We start from the raw sequence: 18,062 nt of genomic DNA, 5'->3' as shown, positions 1-18,062 counted from the left end.
TCACTTCCATTCTTAAACACAGGGAAGAGTTCATTGCTCAGAAGTTGTTTCAGGAACTCAGATGTTTTAAAAATGGCTCTCAAGTCAATAGTTGCCATACATTAAGAATATGAAGCTATAAAAATAATTTTGTGGTACCCTTTGTGTCTCTGCTATGAGTGTATGAAGTCACATGACTCACCGTCACATGACTCGTTAGTGCATGTAAAGATCCCACCTTCACAGACACTGTAATTAAACACACACACACACACACACACACACACACACAGACTAAAATCAGACGTAAATATACATACTTATTAATCTTTCCATGCTTGATATTACAGTTTTCTCAGAAGTTTTCCAAGACAAAAAAATATCCACCCCCAAAGTTTTTCAAATATATGCTTTTTGTTATAGTTAAATTAATATATATTTAGTATTAATTTAAATATATAAGAATTTTTTAACAATAAAAAAACTTAAAAAGAAAAAAAGATTTATTGCATAAAAACATTGATATACTACCTAACTTGTAGAGTATTTATACATCACAGTACATAAGATTACTCACACACAAATATAAGTATAAATAGCCTAATCTAGAGGATTTAAAAAATAATTTCATATAATTTTTTTTAAAGTTGGAAAACTTACTACTGTTATGCAAAAAAAAAAAAGGAAAAGTTTTTTATTTTTGTTATTTTGAGTTTTTAGTTTATTTAATTTAGTAAATAAAGATATTTTACTTTTATTACCTCATTACCTTACAGTAATGAGAATCAGTATTATGAATCATGAATTTTTGCATTTGTGTGTTTTTGTTTTTTGTTTCATTGTTATTAAAATGATTAATAATTGGATTGATTTTTTTATGGAAAAAATACAGTTTATTTTTTTATTTTGATTTACGAGTATATATATATATATATGAATCAAATATGCACATATTTTCATGTAATTCTTGCACTTTACTTCAGAATGTGTAATTCTGAATGCTTATTATTTTTTTTTTTATTGTTTGCTTTTTCTTGTATGTTATTTTGTTAGTTTCTTCTATGCAATGTTGTCTTTTTCTTTCATCATTGCTATAGTGTTTTTCATGTACAGAGGGTGGATGTTCTGTCAACAATCACTGAGACGTGAGTTCCGTGTGTCACTGAATATCAATCCAATAACCACAGCAGCTCTTTCTGTTAGAGATCATTTACACATGAAACACAAACCGTGCACAGAATGAATGTGAAGTACCATGAGTTGCAGGAGTCTGGAATGACGGTTCCTGCAGGAGCTTCCTGTTCCTGGAGGTCCTGGGTGAGGTTGTGGGACATCAGCGGGAGCGAGACAACAGAACAAGGACACTGGGATTGAGGAACGCAGCTTCCGTTGAGCATCACCTGCAGATGGATTACATGATTAATAACATCCTCATATTCATGCGGGACTTGTACAGCCATCTGTGTCCAAATTACACTTCCAAAAATACAGAGCCATCAGGAGCCGATGTGAACACGGTACACTCCTCAAATCACACTGTGCAGTCTGGAATAATAAACAAACTAGATTTATATGTTGTCAGAAGACAATGGGCTGTGTTTGCCTGTGCAGATGCTACCATGTTGCTAGGAAGCTGTGGTGGTTGCCAGGGTGTTGCTATGGAAGTTTAGAAGACATTGGAATGTGGTTGTTAGGGTCTTCTGCAAATTTGCAAGGATGTTGCTATGGGGTTGCTAGGATGTTGTGGGAATCTGCTAGGACGTTGCTAGGGTGTTTAAGGATGCTGCTATGACGTTGCTATGGAGGTTTTTGCTAGAACGTTGCTATGGGGTTGGTAGGGTCTTCTGAGAATCTGCTAGAACGTTGCTATGGGGTTGGTAGGGTGTTGCTATAGGGTTGCTATGGAAGTTTTCACGACATTGTTATAGGGTTGCTAGGGTGATTCCATGGGGTTGCTATGGTGATGCCATAGTGTTTCTAGGGTGTTTTAGGAAGCTGCTAGGATGGTGTTATGATGTTGCTAGGTTACAAGGGTGTTGCTAGGCAGTTTCTAGGGTGTTGATATGTGGTTCGTAGAGTGTTTCTAGATGGTTTCTAGGGTGTTGTGCGTGGTTTCTAGGGTGTTGCTAGGTGGTTTCTAGGGTGTTGATATGTGGTTCGTAGAGTGTTTCTAGATGTGTTGCTAGGTGGTTCTTGGGTGTTTGGGGTGTTGCTAGTTGGTTTTCTAGAGTGTTGCTAGGTGGTAGAGTGTGTTTCTTTTCTAGGGTGTGTATGGCTAGGGCGTAGAGTGTTTCTAGATGGTTTCTAGGGTGTTGTGCGTGGTTTCTAGTGTATTGCTAGGGAATTTCTAGGGTGTTACTAGGCAATTTCAAGGTTGTTATGGTGTTGCTAAGCGGTTTCTAGGGTGTTATGTGGGGTAACACAAACAGATGGACTCACAGCTCCAGGCGGGCAGCTGCACCCAGGACTGCAGGTCAGCGGCACACACTGATTTTGGGGCCACAGATCCTCACAGCTGTACGGACAGGATCCTGCACAAGAGCTGAACACCTGACCAGCAGGACAATCTGACACAGAGAAAACCAAACCACCGTTACACACAGCATCCTGATTAGCATTCCATTTACACAGATGACATCATTATTTGTGGCTGAACTACGGTAGTTTAAACACACATGATTTGTTGGTGCCGGTCTGATGGAGCGACTGCAGGCCCTTTCAGTGACTGGCTGCTGAAGTTCATTAACAGTAGTAATCAAATGAGTCAAGCTGCTTAAACGACTCTGGAGGGGAATCTGTTTAAGACACACTTCATTCCTCCCGAAGGCTTATCGCACTGTTTTAAATGAGTCTATCAACTCAAACTCTATTCTGTCTTATCATCTAAAACACAATTAATGAACAGTCTGCATGGCCGTCACACGTTGCATGATTCAGTTTAACTACTAACAGATTCTTCTCCACATTCTCTGATGCTTTAATGCAAATCAGTGCCACTTTTAATATTTTGTGTATGCTTGTCTCGGACTGAAATTAGCATAAAATTGCACACAAGAGGCCCAGTAAATTGCTGAATCTGTAATGTAGCTAAATGGAAGGTAAATATTTTCTGTGAGAGCTTAGAACACACACACACACACACACACACACACACACACACACACATCTGCTTTTATTCAGCTAAACATCATTAAACTATATATGCACACACATTTTGCCGTTATTTAAATGACAATTAAGCACATTTACCCCTCATTTCATAAAATATTAAACTGCAAACAACGACTATGTCATTTGTAAATTATATGCATAATAGCATGCATAATTCGTTGTACTATAAATTCTGATTTAAAAAGGAAATTAAATGAAATGTATGTCCTGAAATGATGATTTTTGAGCAGAATGAAAAAAGCATTATTTGCATCCCAGCAATATGAATTTGTAAAGTAAATATTATTATGTATGTCAATAAATAAATCTAAATAGTCCTAAAAATAAGCTTCACTATCACTATCTTAATGCCAAATCTAATTTCTTATTTTCCTTGTGATTTTCTTTGTAAAGCAACACATTCAGGCAGCCTGAGTTATGAACATGTGCTTTCATGTTTTATGACAACATAAACTGAAATGACAGATGCTTTACAGATATTATATGACCGTTTGAAGGGTTTTATAGGTGCACTATAACACATCATAAGTGTTTCTCCTTCACTGAAGTGTGTTTGAGTTTGTGTTTATCTGTCAGGCCTGGTTTTGTGTGCTTATGGATGTGTTTGCTGTACCGGGCAGGCAGCTGTTGGTGTTGCATGCGGTGTGTTGTTCCAGGGGTCCGGGGCAGCTCAGACCCCCAGGCTCTGGCTCCTGTAGGACCGTCTTCCTGCGCAGTGACACTCCTCCACCACAGGAGGCGCTGCAGTCAGTCCAGGCTGACCACTCGCTCACCACACAGCCGGCTAACAGATCGACAAAATCATATCGGCCAATATAATCTACACTTTAAGATACAAGTCCAATTAAAACACATGTGAAGCACAAATGAATATTCAGAATATTGGTTATTTTGGTAATTGGTTTTGTGGAAACCAATTTGTTTGGGTTTTTTGGAAGTGTTTTCTTTATTTTTGTAAAATTATAAAAAAAAATACTTTTATATAATTTTACAAAAATAAGAAAACACTTTAAAAAAAACAAGCTCAAACCAATTGGTTTCCACAAAAAAACTTTTTTGTTGTTGTTTAATGAAAACGAGTTTGTTGCTGTTAATTTGATAAACAGAAAATAACAATTACCAAAAATGTTAAAATAAATAATTTACATAAAAAGTAAAATATCAAGGTATTTATACAATAAAGCTACTTATATTTTCCCATTATAGAGACATAAACTAATTGAAAAACTGTCAATGTAACTTTTTATATATTTATTTATAAAAAAATTAACAAAATGTTAAAATCTGTGTAAAAAAAAAATGTGGTGCAAATGAACTTTGCATGTATTGTGATTTGTAATATGTGACAGTGTTTTTCATTTGTTAAAATATTTTTATATTTTTATAAAAAATCAAATAGTAAGAATAAATATTGTGTGTGTATATACATATACAATTTTTAATTAATTTTTTGTTGATTTTTGTATATATTTTGTGCAAATTGTAATTTGCATGTAGTGTTTTTAAATATTTTGAATTATAATTTTTATGCAATTAATTTAGCATGTTTCTTGACATAAATAGGTGCCAAAGTCTTGTTTTTTTTTATATTTGTTAACATATTTTCATATTTCTATAAAATATCAAATACTAACTATATATAAGCTAAAATTTTAATTCAGATATGTATTACTAACTATATATAAGCTAAAAATATAAACTAAAATTTGAACACGCTGCCCTGTTCTGTTGGCTGACCTGGACAGGGCAGCAGTGAGCAGCTTTCACTCTGGATAGTGCTGGCACAGGTCGGTCCTCCGGTCGTGTGTTTGCAGGACCGTCTGCGTGTCCTCTGTCCCTCTGTCCCACATGACACCGAACACTCACTCCACGATCCCCACGGACCGTAGACGGGACGTAGGTGGTACGTACGTGATAGGTAGACGTTTGAGAGCCGTTTACACACACACTGCACGGACAGAGGTTTGTGTCAAATGTGATGTTTTTGTGTCTATGTGTTCATGTAGAAATGCAAGTACTTGTTGTAGAGACACACTTTTTAACAAAAACATCCTCACAAATGCAGTAAAACCTGCTAAAATCTGACTTGTGAGAACATTCTGAGGTCCACACTAAGGTTATTACTGGTAACTAAAACTAAAAATTAATAAATAAACAAATAACTAACTAAATAAATAGTTACTTTTTTTCTGTTAGTTGTCAAGGAATCATTTCTCATTTTCTTTTATAGTTCTTTAAGTACAAAAATAACTTATACTGAAATTAAAATTAATAAGAACTAAACAGACATATTTTAAAAACAAAAGACAAAAACACATAACCAACCACAAAAAAATTTGAGATGAAAAAAAATTTTTTAAGTCCAAAAAGTCAAAATATTAATAAAATATATAATAGTATATCAATGATACAAATAACATTGGTCCAAACTAATCAAAATGGGATCATAATAATAATAATAATAATAATAATAATAATAATAATAATAATAATATTATATTAATTGTATTAATTATTTATGTGTTTTTTTTTTGTTCGCATTTGTGCAGTTATTAATTAAATAATAATTAAAAATGTAACTTAATAATATTTCAGAAATACACACATTAAATAAAAAACATTGTAATTATGTAATTATAATTTATAAGTGCAAAAATAACTAAAAACGAAAAAATAATAAAAAAAATAATAATAAGAATAAAAATATAAACATTTTTAGACATAAGAATAAAAATATAGATATAAAAAACTCACTAAATAAAAAAAAAAAAAAAATTTATATTACTAAAACCTATAATAATTTATCAATGATACTGAAATAACACTTGTCCAAACTAGTAAAAATCAGATCACGATAATAAATGTTTGTGTGCATTTGTGCAGTTCTGTTAATGTTTAATGTTTCTTTACTTTCAGCACAATATTTCAGAAAAACGTCCCCAGACATTAACAGAATCTGACAAACCCTCCCATCTGGGACGTCCTTTAAGGTAAACCGGATCCATAAATAAATAAGCCCCTCTCACCAGGTGTTGCAGCTGACGGTGACGTTCTCTCCGGGTCGGATCTCCAGCGTCCCGTTCTCCAGCGGAAGCCCACAGCGACACTCGTCCACCCGCACACACCCTCCGTCCTGCAAGAGCCGGCCGTCTGGACAGCGGCAGCCTGCGGCACAGAAACACACTCATAGTCCCCGCTTCATGTGTGTGCTAACATCAGAGGTCAGAGAAGCGCTGATACCTGGATGACAGGTGCCCTGCAGACACTGGACGTGATCCCACAGGTCAGCGCAGCTGCGGGGACACTGATTGGCGCAGGAGTCATCAAAGACCCGCCCCCTGTCCTCACAATGCTCACCTATATCAAATACAGCTACTATATAAAAACTACATGAACTACTGTATATGCAGGTGCACACTGAATCAGTTCATAATTACAAATTATAGTTACTGATTGTAATTGTGTCATATTTATAGGATGTCTGTGTGTGTACCGGGACAGAGGCCAGTGTTGCAGCTCTGAGACTGCGTCTGTAGGTTCCTGCAGTGTGGTCCGGGGTCAGAGGTCAGAGGTCGGCGCTCTCTCTGCCGGTATCCTCCGCTGCAGGGATCTTTACACACACTCCAGCCGCTCCATGAGCTCCAGTGACACACATCTGAGCAGAGACACACACACAGCACCACACTCAGCTTCTCTCCTCATATTAATCAGGTCACGATGACACTGCACTCTACTTTTCCTGGACCAGTCATATCATATTTTAGTTTTAGTTTTATACTATTATACTTTCTATTGGTATTTTGAATGAGCTTTTATTTGTATATTTTCAGTTTTTGTAATTTTGCTTCGGACCTTTGTCAATTTTGTCATTATTATTATTATTTCTTAATTTTTTTTTAAAATATTGCTATTCAGGTTTAAGCCCAATTGAAGTTTTTATTTATTTTCAGTAAGTAATTTTAGTGCTTCAACACTCTTTTCAGTTAGATGCCAAGGAAACTTTTTTTGTTTATTCTATTTTATCAATTTATAAAAAAATTTTTTTAATAGTTTTAGTTAACAATTATTTTGAGAAACTCTTTTTATTATTTTTTAAAGACTGCTATTCATGTCAATATATTTTCATTTCATTTAATTTCAGTATTAGTTTTCATTTTTATTTATTTCCATTTAGTAATTTTAGTGCTTTTATAAAAAAATCCCAGTTAGCTGCCAAGTCGACAATAATTTTTGTTTCTACAAGTTTCTTGTTTGTTTTATTTCACCTTAATATTAACAATGAACAAAGTGTTTTGAACAGTTTAAATTCTAGCTAACAATTATTTTGAATAATTCTGTTATGTGCTTTTAAGTGCTTTTGTCATTTTTATTACTTTTTTGTTTTTTTAAGGTTTAATTTATTTTTATTTTAGTTTTAGATCAGTTTTATTTATTTTTTTATTTTTTTATTTATTTTTATGTTTCAACAAACTATTTCAGTTGATGCCAAGGTGACTCAAATATTTGAATTTCTGTTCATTTTTTGTATTTATTTTATTTCAGTTTAATTTCAATTAACGCAAAAAGTTTTTAATAGATTTTGTTTAAGTTAATGATTACAAACATCTATCATGTCAAGTAATTAATATTCATAAGCCGAGTTGTTGTGTTATTGGAGATGTGTTTTTATATGGTGTGTATGTGTAGTGTTTTTGAGGTGTTGTTGATGGTGTTTTTTTATTATTGTGGGTCGACCCGGATCTGCTGCCCTTTGGCTTCTGCTTTGATGACAGACAGGCGTTTGAAAGTCCGATACAGGAAGTGTTTGATGATGATGTGTTACTATGGTAACCGTCTGTGGGCGACCCACCGGTGCAGATGTCAGACTGTGGGCAGATTCGCTCTTCCTCCAGCTCTTCATCACACTCCTCCTCTCTCCTGCTGACCGGCAGACCAGAGTCCAGGTCCAGACAGGCCCGGAAGCGCCGCTGGAGCGACACCAGCCCCGAAGCGTTCCCGCCGGAGGATGCTGGGATACACGGAGAGCAGGAGGTCCATTCTGACCACTCGCTGACCATCACTGAGAGACAGACGGGATTTATTCACGAACAGGCAGAAAAGCGTTATTAGATTTCAGATGATTTGATCTGAGTCTAAAATTAGGAACAATAGACGCTCATGGCTAAATATGGTTATACGGGTAAAAATAGAATAATATACCTTCACATTCCCGTAAATCACACTGCAGAGAGCCGTCATGACAAAGACTGAAACACACACACATATAAAACATTACCAGAAGTCATTATACATGTATAAATATATACAGAATTGGAGATACACTATTATTTTAGAACTTTAGAATGAATGTATTTACATATAAAAATATTTCAGATTATATTTATTAATTTTATATTGTATTATAAAAATATTTTAAAAAAATATGTGTATTAAATTGTGGTCCTAAATAATTAATACAGTTTTACATATTTATTATATTATATAGAAATATAAAATAGGAAATACATAATAGCCTAACCCTAACCATTTTTTTTTTTTAGAATTTATGAATAATGTTCTATAAATAATTGTCTAAATATTTTTTTAATATATAGCTATTCTTAGAAATATATTTCTGATCATATTTATTAATTTTATATTGTATAATAAAATCATATTCATTCATATATCATGAATCAAAATGAATGTAAAATCATGTTTTAAAAACATAAATTTGTAAGTTAATATTAAAAATAATTGTATAAAGAATTACAGTATTTATATATTACAGTAATTTATAAATTACAGTATACACACACACACACATATACATATATATACTTATTAAATATATATATAAAAAAATCTGAAATCTTTTCAAAAAATACAATATTTGACATTATAAAAAAAGAAAGAAAGAAAACAAATAAATAAATATTTTATGTATTTCATGTAAAATATGTATTTTCAGAAATACATTATATTTTCAAGTCTGGAGCGCACACAACACCACACACTGAACTTATAGTGCTAAAGGTTTTATTACATCACTAGAAGCTCTAGTTATAGAGATACTTGACTTCGTGAACACTAATCAGAGTAAATCCATGCTGCTGTGATGTTTGAAATACTTGAGTTATCAAAGACACATCATGATAACACTGTGATCTCAATCTCAGTGTGAAGAGCATCAGTGTCTCACCATGTTCTGCAGCCCACGGTCAGCAGCGCCCCCTGCGGGACAGTCACGGCCACAGGTCTGTCTGAGCCCTGATGGAGGAGATGGACACAGCCGCACTGATCCGGACCGACACATGATCCGTTCTGCTGCAGGAGACCCTGGAACACACAACACAGCAACTCTGAATCTCCACCTTAATCACTGAATTTAACTTTTCAAATAAATATATGAACGAATAAATAAATAAATAATTTAATTAATGATTGAATAAATAAATAAATTAATATATTAATATTATTTTTTTTATTTTTATATTTGTTTTTTTTTTTTTTTTTTTTTTTTTTTTTTTTTTTTTTTTTTTTTTTTTTTTAATTTTATTTGTTATTTATTTTTATTTTTTTCAATTATTTATTTATTTATTGCTTTTTCCTGTTTTGGGAAATTCTGGTAACACTTTCCAATGAACAAATGTATTTTACTAACTAACATTAACACAGATTAATAAATGCTGTAAAAATATATACAGTATAATCACATTATCATTCTAATATTAACAAATGAGAGCTCGTTGTAAAGAGTTTATGTGAATTCGTGTGAAATGTAAGCAGTACAAACCTCAGCACAGAAGCAGCCGGGTGTGCAGTTCTGGGACGAACACGAGTGCGTTTGACCCAACAGATCACAGTGTTTCTCACATGGAGATCCACATTCAGAGAACAGGAAGGGTTTCTCACAATCTGACAGACACACAGACCAATGTAAGAGTGAAATCAGTTACATAATGAACAAACAAACAGCACAACGTATGTAAATAATCCTTTATTCTGGGCGCACAAAACATACTATTATTACCATAAAAATATGCATGAGGAATTATTCTTGTGTCATGCAAATCTCACTTTTAAGTGTGCATGTTATTACATACACAGTATATTATATGCATGGTCTTCTTGTAGTGTTTGTGGTGTAAAAAGGTAATCACTCAGAATGGCATCAGACTCTGATCACCTGTGCAGTTGTCAGGTTTGCAGGGCCGGCTCTGTCTCTCGAGATCAGAGCAGTGCTGCCCACCGCTGGCCGAGATGAGCGGAGCACGAAAGCGTTGCTGATACTGAGACACACAGGAGCAGTCGCTCCACGCGCTCCATTCAGACATGGGACAGGCTGAACATAGAGAACAGATGCACATTTATGGGTAAGACACCGCAGGTGAACAGAGGAAAACTAATCAATGTCATCATACTTCCCTAGTTAATTAATCACAGTACATTAACACATTACGTTTTGTACCATTATGTTGTTTAAATATGCAAATAAGGCATTATCTAATTTTAAAAATTAATTTGTTTGCATTTTTTTGTAGAAAAATATTATAAATGGTTGATGAATTTTTTTATTATTCAGCAATTTTTTATTGTGGGGACTATTTTGTATAGTTGTTTATTATTGTTCTATTATTAACATATTGGCTGTTTATAAAGCACATATTCTGCATGATCATATTCTACATCCCTAATCCTAGCCAATACCCAAACTTAACTACTACCTTACTAACTATTAATAAGCAGCAAATTAGTACTTTGAGGCAAAAGTCATAGTTAATGGTTTGTGAATAGTGAGAATAAGACCCTAAAATAAAGTGTGACCCAAAATTCTTGATTCATTTTGTTGACATATTAAAAAGTATTTAGCGAGGACGTTTTGGATTTATCTTTTAATTTCTCTTTAATTTAGAAAACACACAGAAAAAAAACACATTTTAACATGTTTTTAGGAATAAAATGTTATATGAATCCGGTGAATGATATATGAAGGAACCCCTCTGTAAAAACCTTCAATTATAGATATGAATAAAACTGTAAAGATTGTTGTATGGAAGTTTCTTAATCTTACGGATTATAATATGTATTGTCATTGGAATCTACTGATGCAAATAGATACAATGTAATAAAATAAACACTTAAATGTGTTTTTTGGAACATTTTTTTTCACTAGTCTGAAAGAAGACTAAAATCTAAAATAAAATCTCAAAATTGACCAGTGCATGAAAAACAATAGTTTTGCATGTAGCATCTTGCCTTAAAAGTCAAATCTCATTGGTAAAACATAAATATCCAGTAAAAAATATATATACATATATTTTAGATATTTACATAGATTTTAGATGCTATTTTTTTTCCATTTCTCCTCTAGCTTGCTTCTTAATCTTGGCTCTTTGATGAACTGGTTTCTGCTTTATTGTCGTTTACCTGGACAGGGTCTCTTATAACACAGTTGCGTCTCCTCTGCGTCCCTCTGGACGTCTGGAGGACAAGCGTGCTCTCCTGTCTCCTCACACACACACTGACGGCGTCTGGAGATCAGGCCTGCGCCGCAGCTGCGCGAACAGGACGACCACGGGGACCAGGGGCAAAGGTCATCTGCAGGACACAGAGGTCAGTCGAGGAACATTAATGACATGCATTCACAACACACCATGTGACTTTCTTTATTATATAACACATGAACATACAGTAACACAAATAATTAAAAATGCATCCAAACAGATCTAGTTAATCACATAAAAGGACATATGTGACCCTGGAGCACAAAACCAGTCATAAGGGTCAATTTTTCGAAATTGAGATTTATATATCATCTGAAAGCTGAATAAATAATCTCTCCATTGATGTATGGTTTGTTAGGAGGACAATATTTGTCTGAGATACAACTATTTGAAAATCTGGAATCTGAGGGAGCAAAAAAAATCTAAATATTGTGAAAATCATCTTTAAAGTTGTTCAAATGAAGTTCTTAGCAATGCATATTACTAATCAAAAAAAATACGTTTTTATATATTTACAGTAGGAAAAATATACAAAATATCTTCATGGAACATGATCTTAATATCCTAATGATTTTTGGCATAAAAGAAAAATGTATAATTTTGACACATACAATGTATTTTTGGCTATTGCTACAAATATACCCCAGAGACTTAAGACTGCTTTTGTGCTCCAGGGTCACGTATTAGACAGACAAATGCAATCATGTTGATTGTTTTCTATTAAAAACGGGATGAGGTCTGTTCTAGTACCAAGACAAGGTGCAGCGTGACAGTCCCGGGTGTCTCTCTCAGGTCCAGTGCAGTCGGTGCCGTTGTTTCGTGGTGGAGGGTTGATACAGGCGCGGGTGCGGATCTGTTTACCCTTCCCACACGTCACGGGACAGTCTGACCACACAGACCACGGGGTCCATCCACCGTCCACTAATACAACATAAAATCATTCATAACGTGAACTAAATCTGGAGTGGTTTATGTGGAAATAAATAAATACTCTCGGTTCCTACAAGCCCATTTGATTTCCATGACTTTTTAACATTTTTGTGTTCTTTTATATTATATTTATTTTAATATATCTCTCGGTTCCTACTATATTTATTATTTACTAATTATAATATTTATTTATATTTATTATTATATATATATTGTGTTCTTTTATATTATATTTATTTTAATATATTATTTATATTCATATATTTATTATTTTTTTTTTTTTATTTTTATTATTTTTTTTTTTATTTTTAGGTTTGATTTATGTTCATTTATATTAGTATTTATATTAAATGTATATTATATTTATGTTATTGTTAGCTAAAACTTTTAAAAGTAATTTTTAGTAATTGAAATCAGTCTGGAATAAAATAAAACAAATATTAGACAATCAATTTAAACGTAATTTGAAAAATGTTGCCTTGGCAACTAAATGAAATAAAACGAGTTTAAGCACTAAAAATACTAAAACTAAAACCAAATAAAAATAAATTAAAGCTAAAATAATAATAATAATAATACTGATAAATGTGCTTAACAAAATTACCAAAACACAAACTAAAATTTTAATTAAGACTGACAATAAGAAAAAAAAAGCATATTCAAAAGTATTTTTTAAGTATTTGTTAATACTTTAATAATACATGAATAATTCTGGATGGATATATTAATGTTTTAATTAATTTATAATTTTTATTATAAATTTTTAAAATAAATTTTATAAAATAAATACAGATTATCACACACACATATATTCAATATAATAAATTAAACTAAATTAAAAAATGATGCATACAAATATAAATAAATGAGAAAAGCTATAATGTATTTGAACTGTAAATGTTTATAAAATTACAGGCAGGATATACACACCTCGACAGTCTATATTTTGGCAATAGTCTCCTTCAGGGATGCAGGTGCTGAAAACACACAGAAAAGATTGAGTTTTTGCTGAACTTTGTAAAATATTGAATAAACATTATCTCTCTGAAGCCCCTAAAGTAGTCTTTTAGAAATAGTTCCCAGTGTCTCTCACCATTGTTTACATTCCCCTTCTAACCAGGTGTCTCCGACAGACAGTTCCTGCTCATCATGGACACACAGCGGGGGACACGCGCCGAGGTCACATGGTTTGTGCTGGACTTCCTCGAACTGGCAGTTTGCACCGTCATCCTCAGGAACCAGAGATCTGGAAAACAGAATAACATATTCACAAAATCCTGCATTAATGGAGCCTCCATAACGAATGCTGCGTGTGCATCCCACCTGAATCGAGTCCTCTGTCCAGGGCCGCAGGTGGGCAGGAGGCCCAGCCGCAGGTGGAGCTGCAGGAGGCCCAGGTGGACCAGGAGCTCCAGGTGCAGCTGTGTTCTCCTGTGCAGGTGTGATTGGTGCAGGTGAGCCGCCCGTCTGCGCAGCCCCAGCTCTGACCCAACGCGTCCAAACAGTCACACTGCCACGTCTGGACACACACGCCATCCTGCTGCAACTGACCTACACACACACACACACACACACACACAAACACACATGCACACAGGGATTTTGGGTGAATCCCTTTAACCCTCAGAACACAAAATATTAATATTCATGATGTATTTTCAAGTCTTTAGGAAGCCAAATATGCATTTGGGTATAATTTGGAAAAATGTTGCAAAATTGCAAATGGTGGGCATTTAGGGTTACAAAAATTAAAAAAAACTATTTTTTATTTTTTTTTGATACAGAAACCTTTAATATGTACATTTGGAAAAATGTAAAATAATATATTTCAACCAGTAAGGATACGCTCATGAAAAGTAAAGAAATTTCAATATTTGACCATTTAATATCACTTATTTAAAAAAAAAAAAAAAAAAAAAAAAAAAAAAAAATATATATATATATATATATATATATATATTAGTGAGACAATAATACTGAAACAGCTCAGAAAACACTTGAAAAATAATTCATTCATTCATTGGAAGAAATTCGACTTGCGTTGCATTATTTGCTATATTTAGAAAAAAATTCTCAAATTTAAGTACATTTGAAAAATCAGGGCATGTAAGTTTCTTCCTGTGACTAACTGAATATATAAAAAAATAAAAATAATATGTCATTATTACTCTATTTTGTGATCCAGTGTTGTTTACTAGAACTAAAACTATTAAAAATGATTTTTGGCAATTTAAATAAATCTGAAATAAATATAACAAATATTAGATGCAAAACTTAAGCTTAAAAAAAAGTAAACAACAATTAGAAAGGTTGCCTTTGAAACTAACTGAACTACATCAGTCTAAGTTGCACTAAAATAACTAAAACTAAAACTATTTAAAATAAACAAAACCTAATAAAAGGGACAATAGCAAAAATGACTAAAATTGAAATAAAAAATGAGAATATAAAAAAAAAGCTCATTCAAAATATGAATAATTACTACAGTATACAAATACAGCTAAAATAATATGCAACAGTTAGATATGGTTTAATTGCTTTCTAGAGAAATTGCAGCTCTGTCTCAGTCTCTCACCTCGAGGACAGCGGCAGCCCGGCTGACACTCAGTGTTTCTCTGACACTCGATGCCCTGCTGCAGGTCTGAGCAGCGCTGAGGACACTCATTAACACACGACACAAACTCCTGCCCCGCCGGACAGCCCTCATCATCTGAAACACACACATGAGGACACTCATTAACACACGACACAAACTCCTACACACACACACACCCACACACACAACCCACACACACACAACACACACACCAAAACTTTATACATTCTGACTGAACTGAACACTATAAAACCTACTCTAATCATATTTGACACACAGGCTTCTAAATGATCAACATGATCCACACATCATCTACTCCATGCTTTCTGTCGTTTTTAAAAAATATCTTTAAGTGTATTGTAACAACGTCCCAGCATTCAGCTGCTCTCTTCTGGTGTCAGATCTTGAATTTGATTTGATCAAGTAAGGTCAGAATAACTGCCAGTAAAATCTCCAGATGAACTCTTACTGGACTGAAGGCAGCTCAGCTTTACTTGATTCTCCATCAATCATGTTTTTAGCCAGTCTCAAATCTGATCATCAGGATCTTTTGAGGAGCGTTTTGTTTCCAGAAGCCTTTACTTTCACTGTTCCTCAGTGGGAGGGAATGATCTTCACAAGCCTCCACAAACATCTCACATCTTCTGAGGAGCCTTTATTTCTTCATCTCTCAATCACTGCATTATATGTTTGGATCAGTTCAATCTTATCTTACTGAGACAGATTACTGGAGATGTGGAGCGATGACTGATATTTATATAATTCTATGTATATATATGTAAGTATCCGCTACACTGCTATAAAGATCTCACCGAATTACTTCACAAGCTATCAGAATTTCATCATACTTTTTGGCCATATAAATATCATCCTCTGCATTAAAATGCATATTTTTGCTCATTTTGAGATTCTGAATAAAACTGAGGTCTTTTTTTCCTTCATAATTACACTATATAAGGCTATATGAGCCATAATAGCCTGATGGGTCAAATATGATACTCAACATAAAAACATATGCAAACTTGTTTTTTTTTTTACATTTAGTCTAGGTTCAATAAATTGTTAAAAAAAATATATATATATATATAATTTTTTTTATTTATTTTATTTTATTTTTTTCTGACCATTATTTCATATATCTGGCTTTACAGGGTTAAAACTCTCAAAGTGTTTCAGATAAATCTCTTTAAATTAAACATTGACTCTATTTATGTTTAATCATGTTCCTGGTCTCATTGTGCATGATTCATCAGTTTATATTATTTTAAAAAATCGTTTTCATAAAGCTTTCTCCACCTCTGAGACAACAACTCTTGTAGACATGAACCAATAATATCATATCCTGCTTTCATGACAGTATTGACTCAAATTATGTCCTAGTGAATCTTTCAGAATGTATTGTGATGCTATCATACTATACTGATTAAATCACTTCTGTGTTATTACACTGCTGCTGGTGAAGATGTGAGCTCGTACCGCAGGGTTTGGTGTTGCAGGGTTTGACATGGTTCTTCTCTCCTGTGCATTTGCGGCCTCCGTTTTTGGGTGGAGGGCTGGAACAGGAGCGTGTCCTGATGGAGCGTCCACCGCCGCAGGATTTATCACAGCGGGACCAAGAGCTCCAGCGAGACCAGCCTCCGTCCACTGAACACAACACAACACTCAACACATTACTGTCTAATCACTTGTGTTTATATATCCTGTATATCCTATGCTTTTATGCTTCTCAGATAAGTGTCCCTCTTGTTTCAAGTTTGTTACATTTTTTTACTCAGACAACAATAATAATAAAGAAAATGTTTTGTGATGTAAAACTAAGAAGAAAAAAAATTATATATATGATCTTTAAAAATAATTATTCAAAAATATATAATTATACAATGTAATAATTATACAACAATAATGAAATTAATAAATAACAACAACAACAATAATAATAATATTTCCATATTTCTTTAATACTTTTAAATTTTTGTGTAAACATTTTGCAACTTAAAAATTACTATACATTGCAAAAATAGTAGTATTAATTATTTAATTATTTAATAAGATTTGATTTTTACAAATATACTTATAACAAAATAATAATCAGCATTATAAAATAACAATTAATAATAATAACAATAGCAATAGTAAACGTTATATAATATTATATATATTTATTTAATAATATTACATTTATGCAAACATTTTTACAATGTAAACTAACTATACACTGTAAAAAAATTATTGAATAAGATTTGATATTTACAAATATGCTTAGTAAAAATATAATTATTATTATAAATAATAATAATAATAATAATTAATATTTATTTAATAATATTTAATTCTTAATGATTGCCATTGTCTTGATTCTTCTGTAAATTATCTAATCATCCTTAAAACAACATACAAATATCCGAATACAGAATTTAATCTAGAAAAAAAAAAATTTATTATTTTTTTTTTACAGCTCTGACTCATAAATGTATTCAGGTGTTGTAAAATCAAGATTCAGAAAATAAAATCTAAATGTACAAACAAGTGTTTATTCTCTCTCTAGTTTTTTTTAACTCACCGCGGCAGGCCCGAATATTACAGAAGCGGTTTTCCACGTTGCCACCCAGGATGTCCTGACACCAGGTGTTTTTGACGTTGGGGGCGAGGATGTTGTGGAAGCGCTGGTGCCATTTACGGCGGCGCAGGAGCGAGAGCAGGAGCTCCACTCGCCCCACTTCATCCAGGAGCAGTTCCTGTGAGCGCATTCAGGACCCTGACACACACCACCATCTGAGACACAAAACACCTTCATATTACACACAAAACTACACTAGAGACACGATTAACTCCACACAACAAGCAAGCATGTATGTATGTATAGTACGAGAGTCTTTTGTATGCATCCCACAATGCAATGC

The 18,062-nt window shown here is 33.3% G+C and overlaps 1 protein-coding gene across 1 annotated transcript in view; it reads right to left on the bottom strand.

Annotated features, from left to right (window-relative positions):
* Positions 1-18,062, bottom strand: part of sspop — an 85,470-nt gene that overhangs the window by 7,830 nt on the left and 59,578 nt on the right. Inside the window, 24 exon segments of the mRNA XM_042752233.1 lie at positions 182-228; positions 1,234-1,379; positions 2,419-2,546; positions 3,764-3,934; positions 4,888-5,056; positions 5,059-5,098; positions 6,177-6,315; positions 6,391-6,507; positions 6,644-6,805; positions 8,000-8,209; positions 8,350-8,396; positions 9,332-9,468; positions 9,926-10,047; positions 10,319-10,474; positions 11,560-11,730; positions 12,387-12,557; positions 13,497-13,543; positions 13,660-13,812; positions 13,890-13,942; positions 13,945-14,117; positions 15,142-15,276; positions 16,639-16,806; positions 17,723-17,831; positions 17,834-17,934. Coding sequence (XP_042608167.1) covers positions 182-228; positions 1,234-1,379; positions 2,419-2,546; positions 3,764-3,934; positions 4,888-5,056; positions 5,059-5,098; positions 6,177-6,315; positions 6,391-6,507; positions 6,644-6,805; positions 8,000-8,209; positions 8,350-8,396; positions 9,332-9,468; positions 9,926-10,047; positions 10,319-10,474; positions 11,560-11,730; positions 12,387-12,557; positions 13,497-13,543; positions 13,660-13,812; positions 13,890-13,942; positions 13,945-14,117; positions 15,142-15,276; positions 16,639-16,806; positions 17,723-17,831; positions 17,834-17,934 — 3,072 coding nt within the window.

This window comes from Cyprinus carpio, chromosome B24 (assembly GCF_018340385.1).
Source record: "Cyprinus carpio isolate SPL01 chromosome B24, ASM1834038v1, whole genome shotgun sequence".
NCBI lineage: Eukaryota > Metazoa > Chordata > Actinopteri > Cypriniformes > Cyprinidae > Cyprinus > Cyprinus carpio.
Note: the sequence above shows the minus strand (reverse complement) of the source record. Positions and strands in the feature narration are given on the sequence as shown.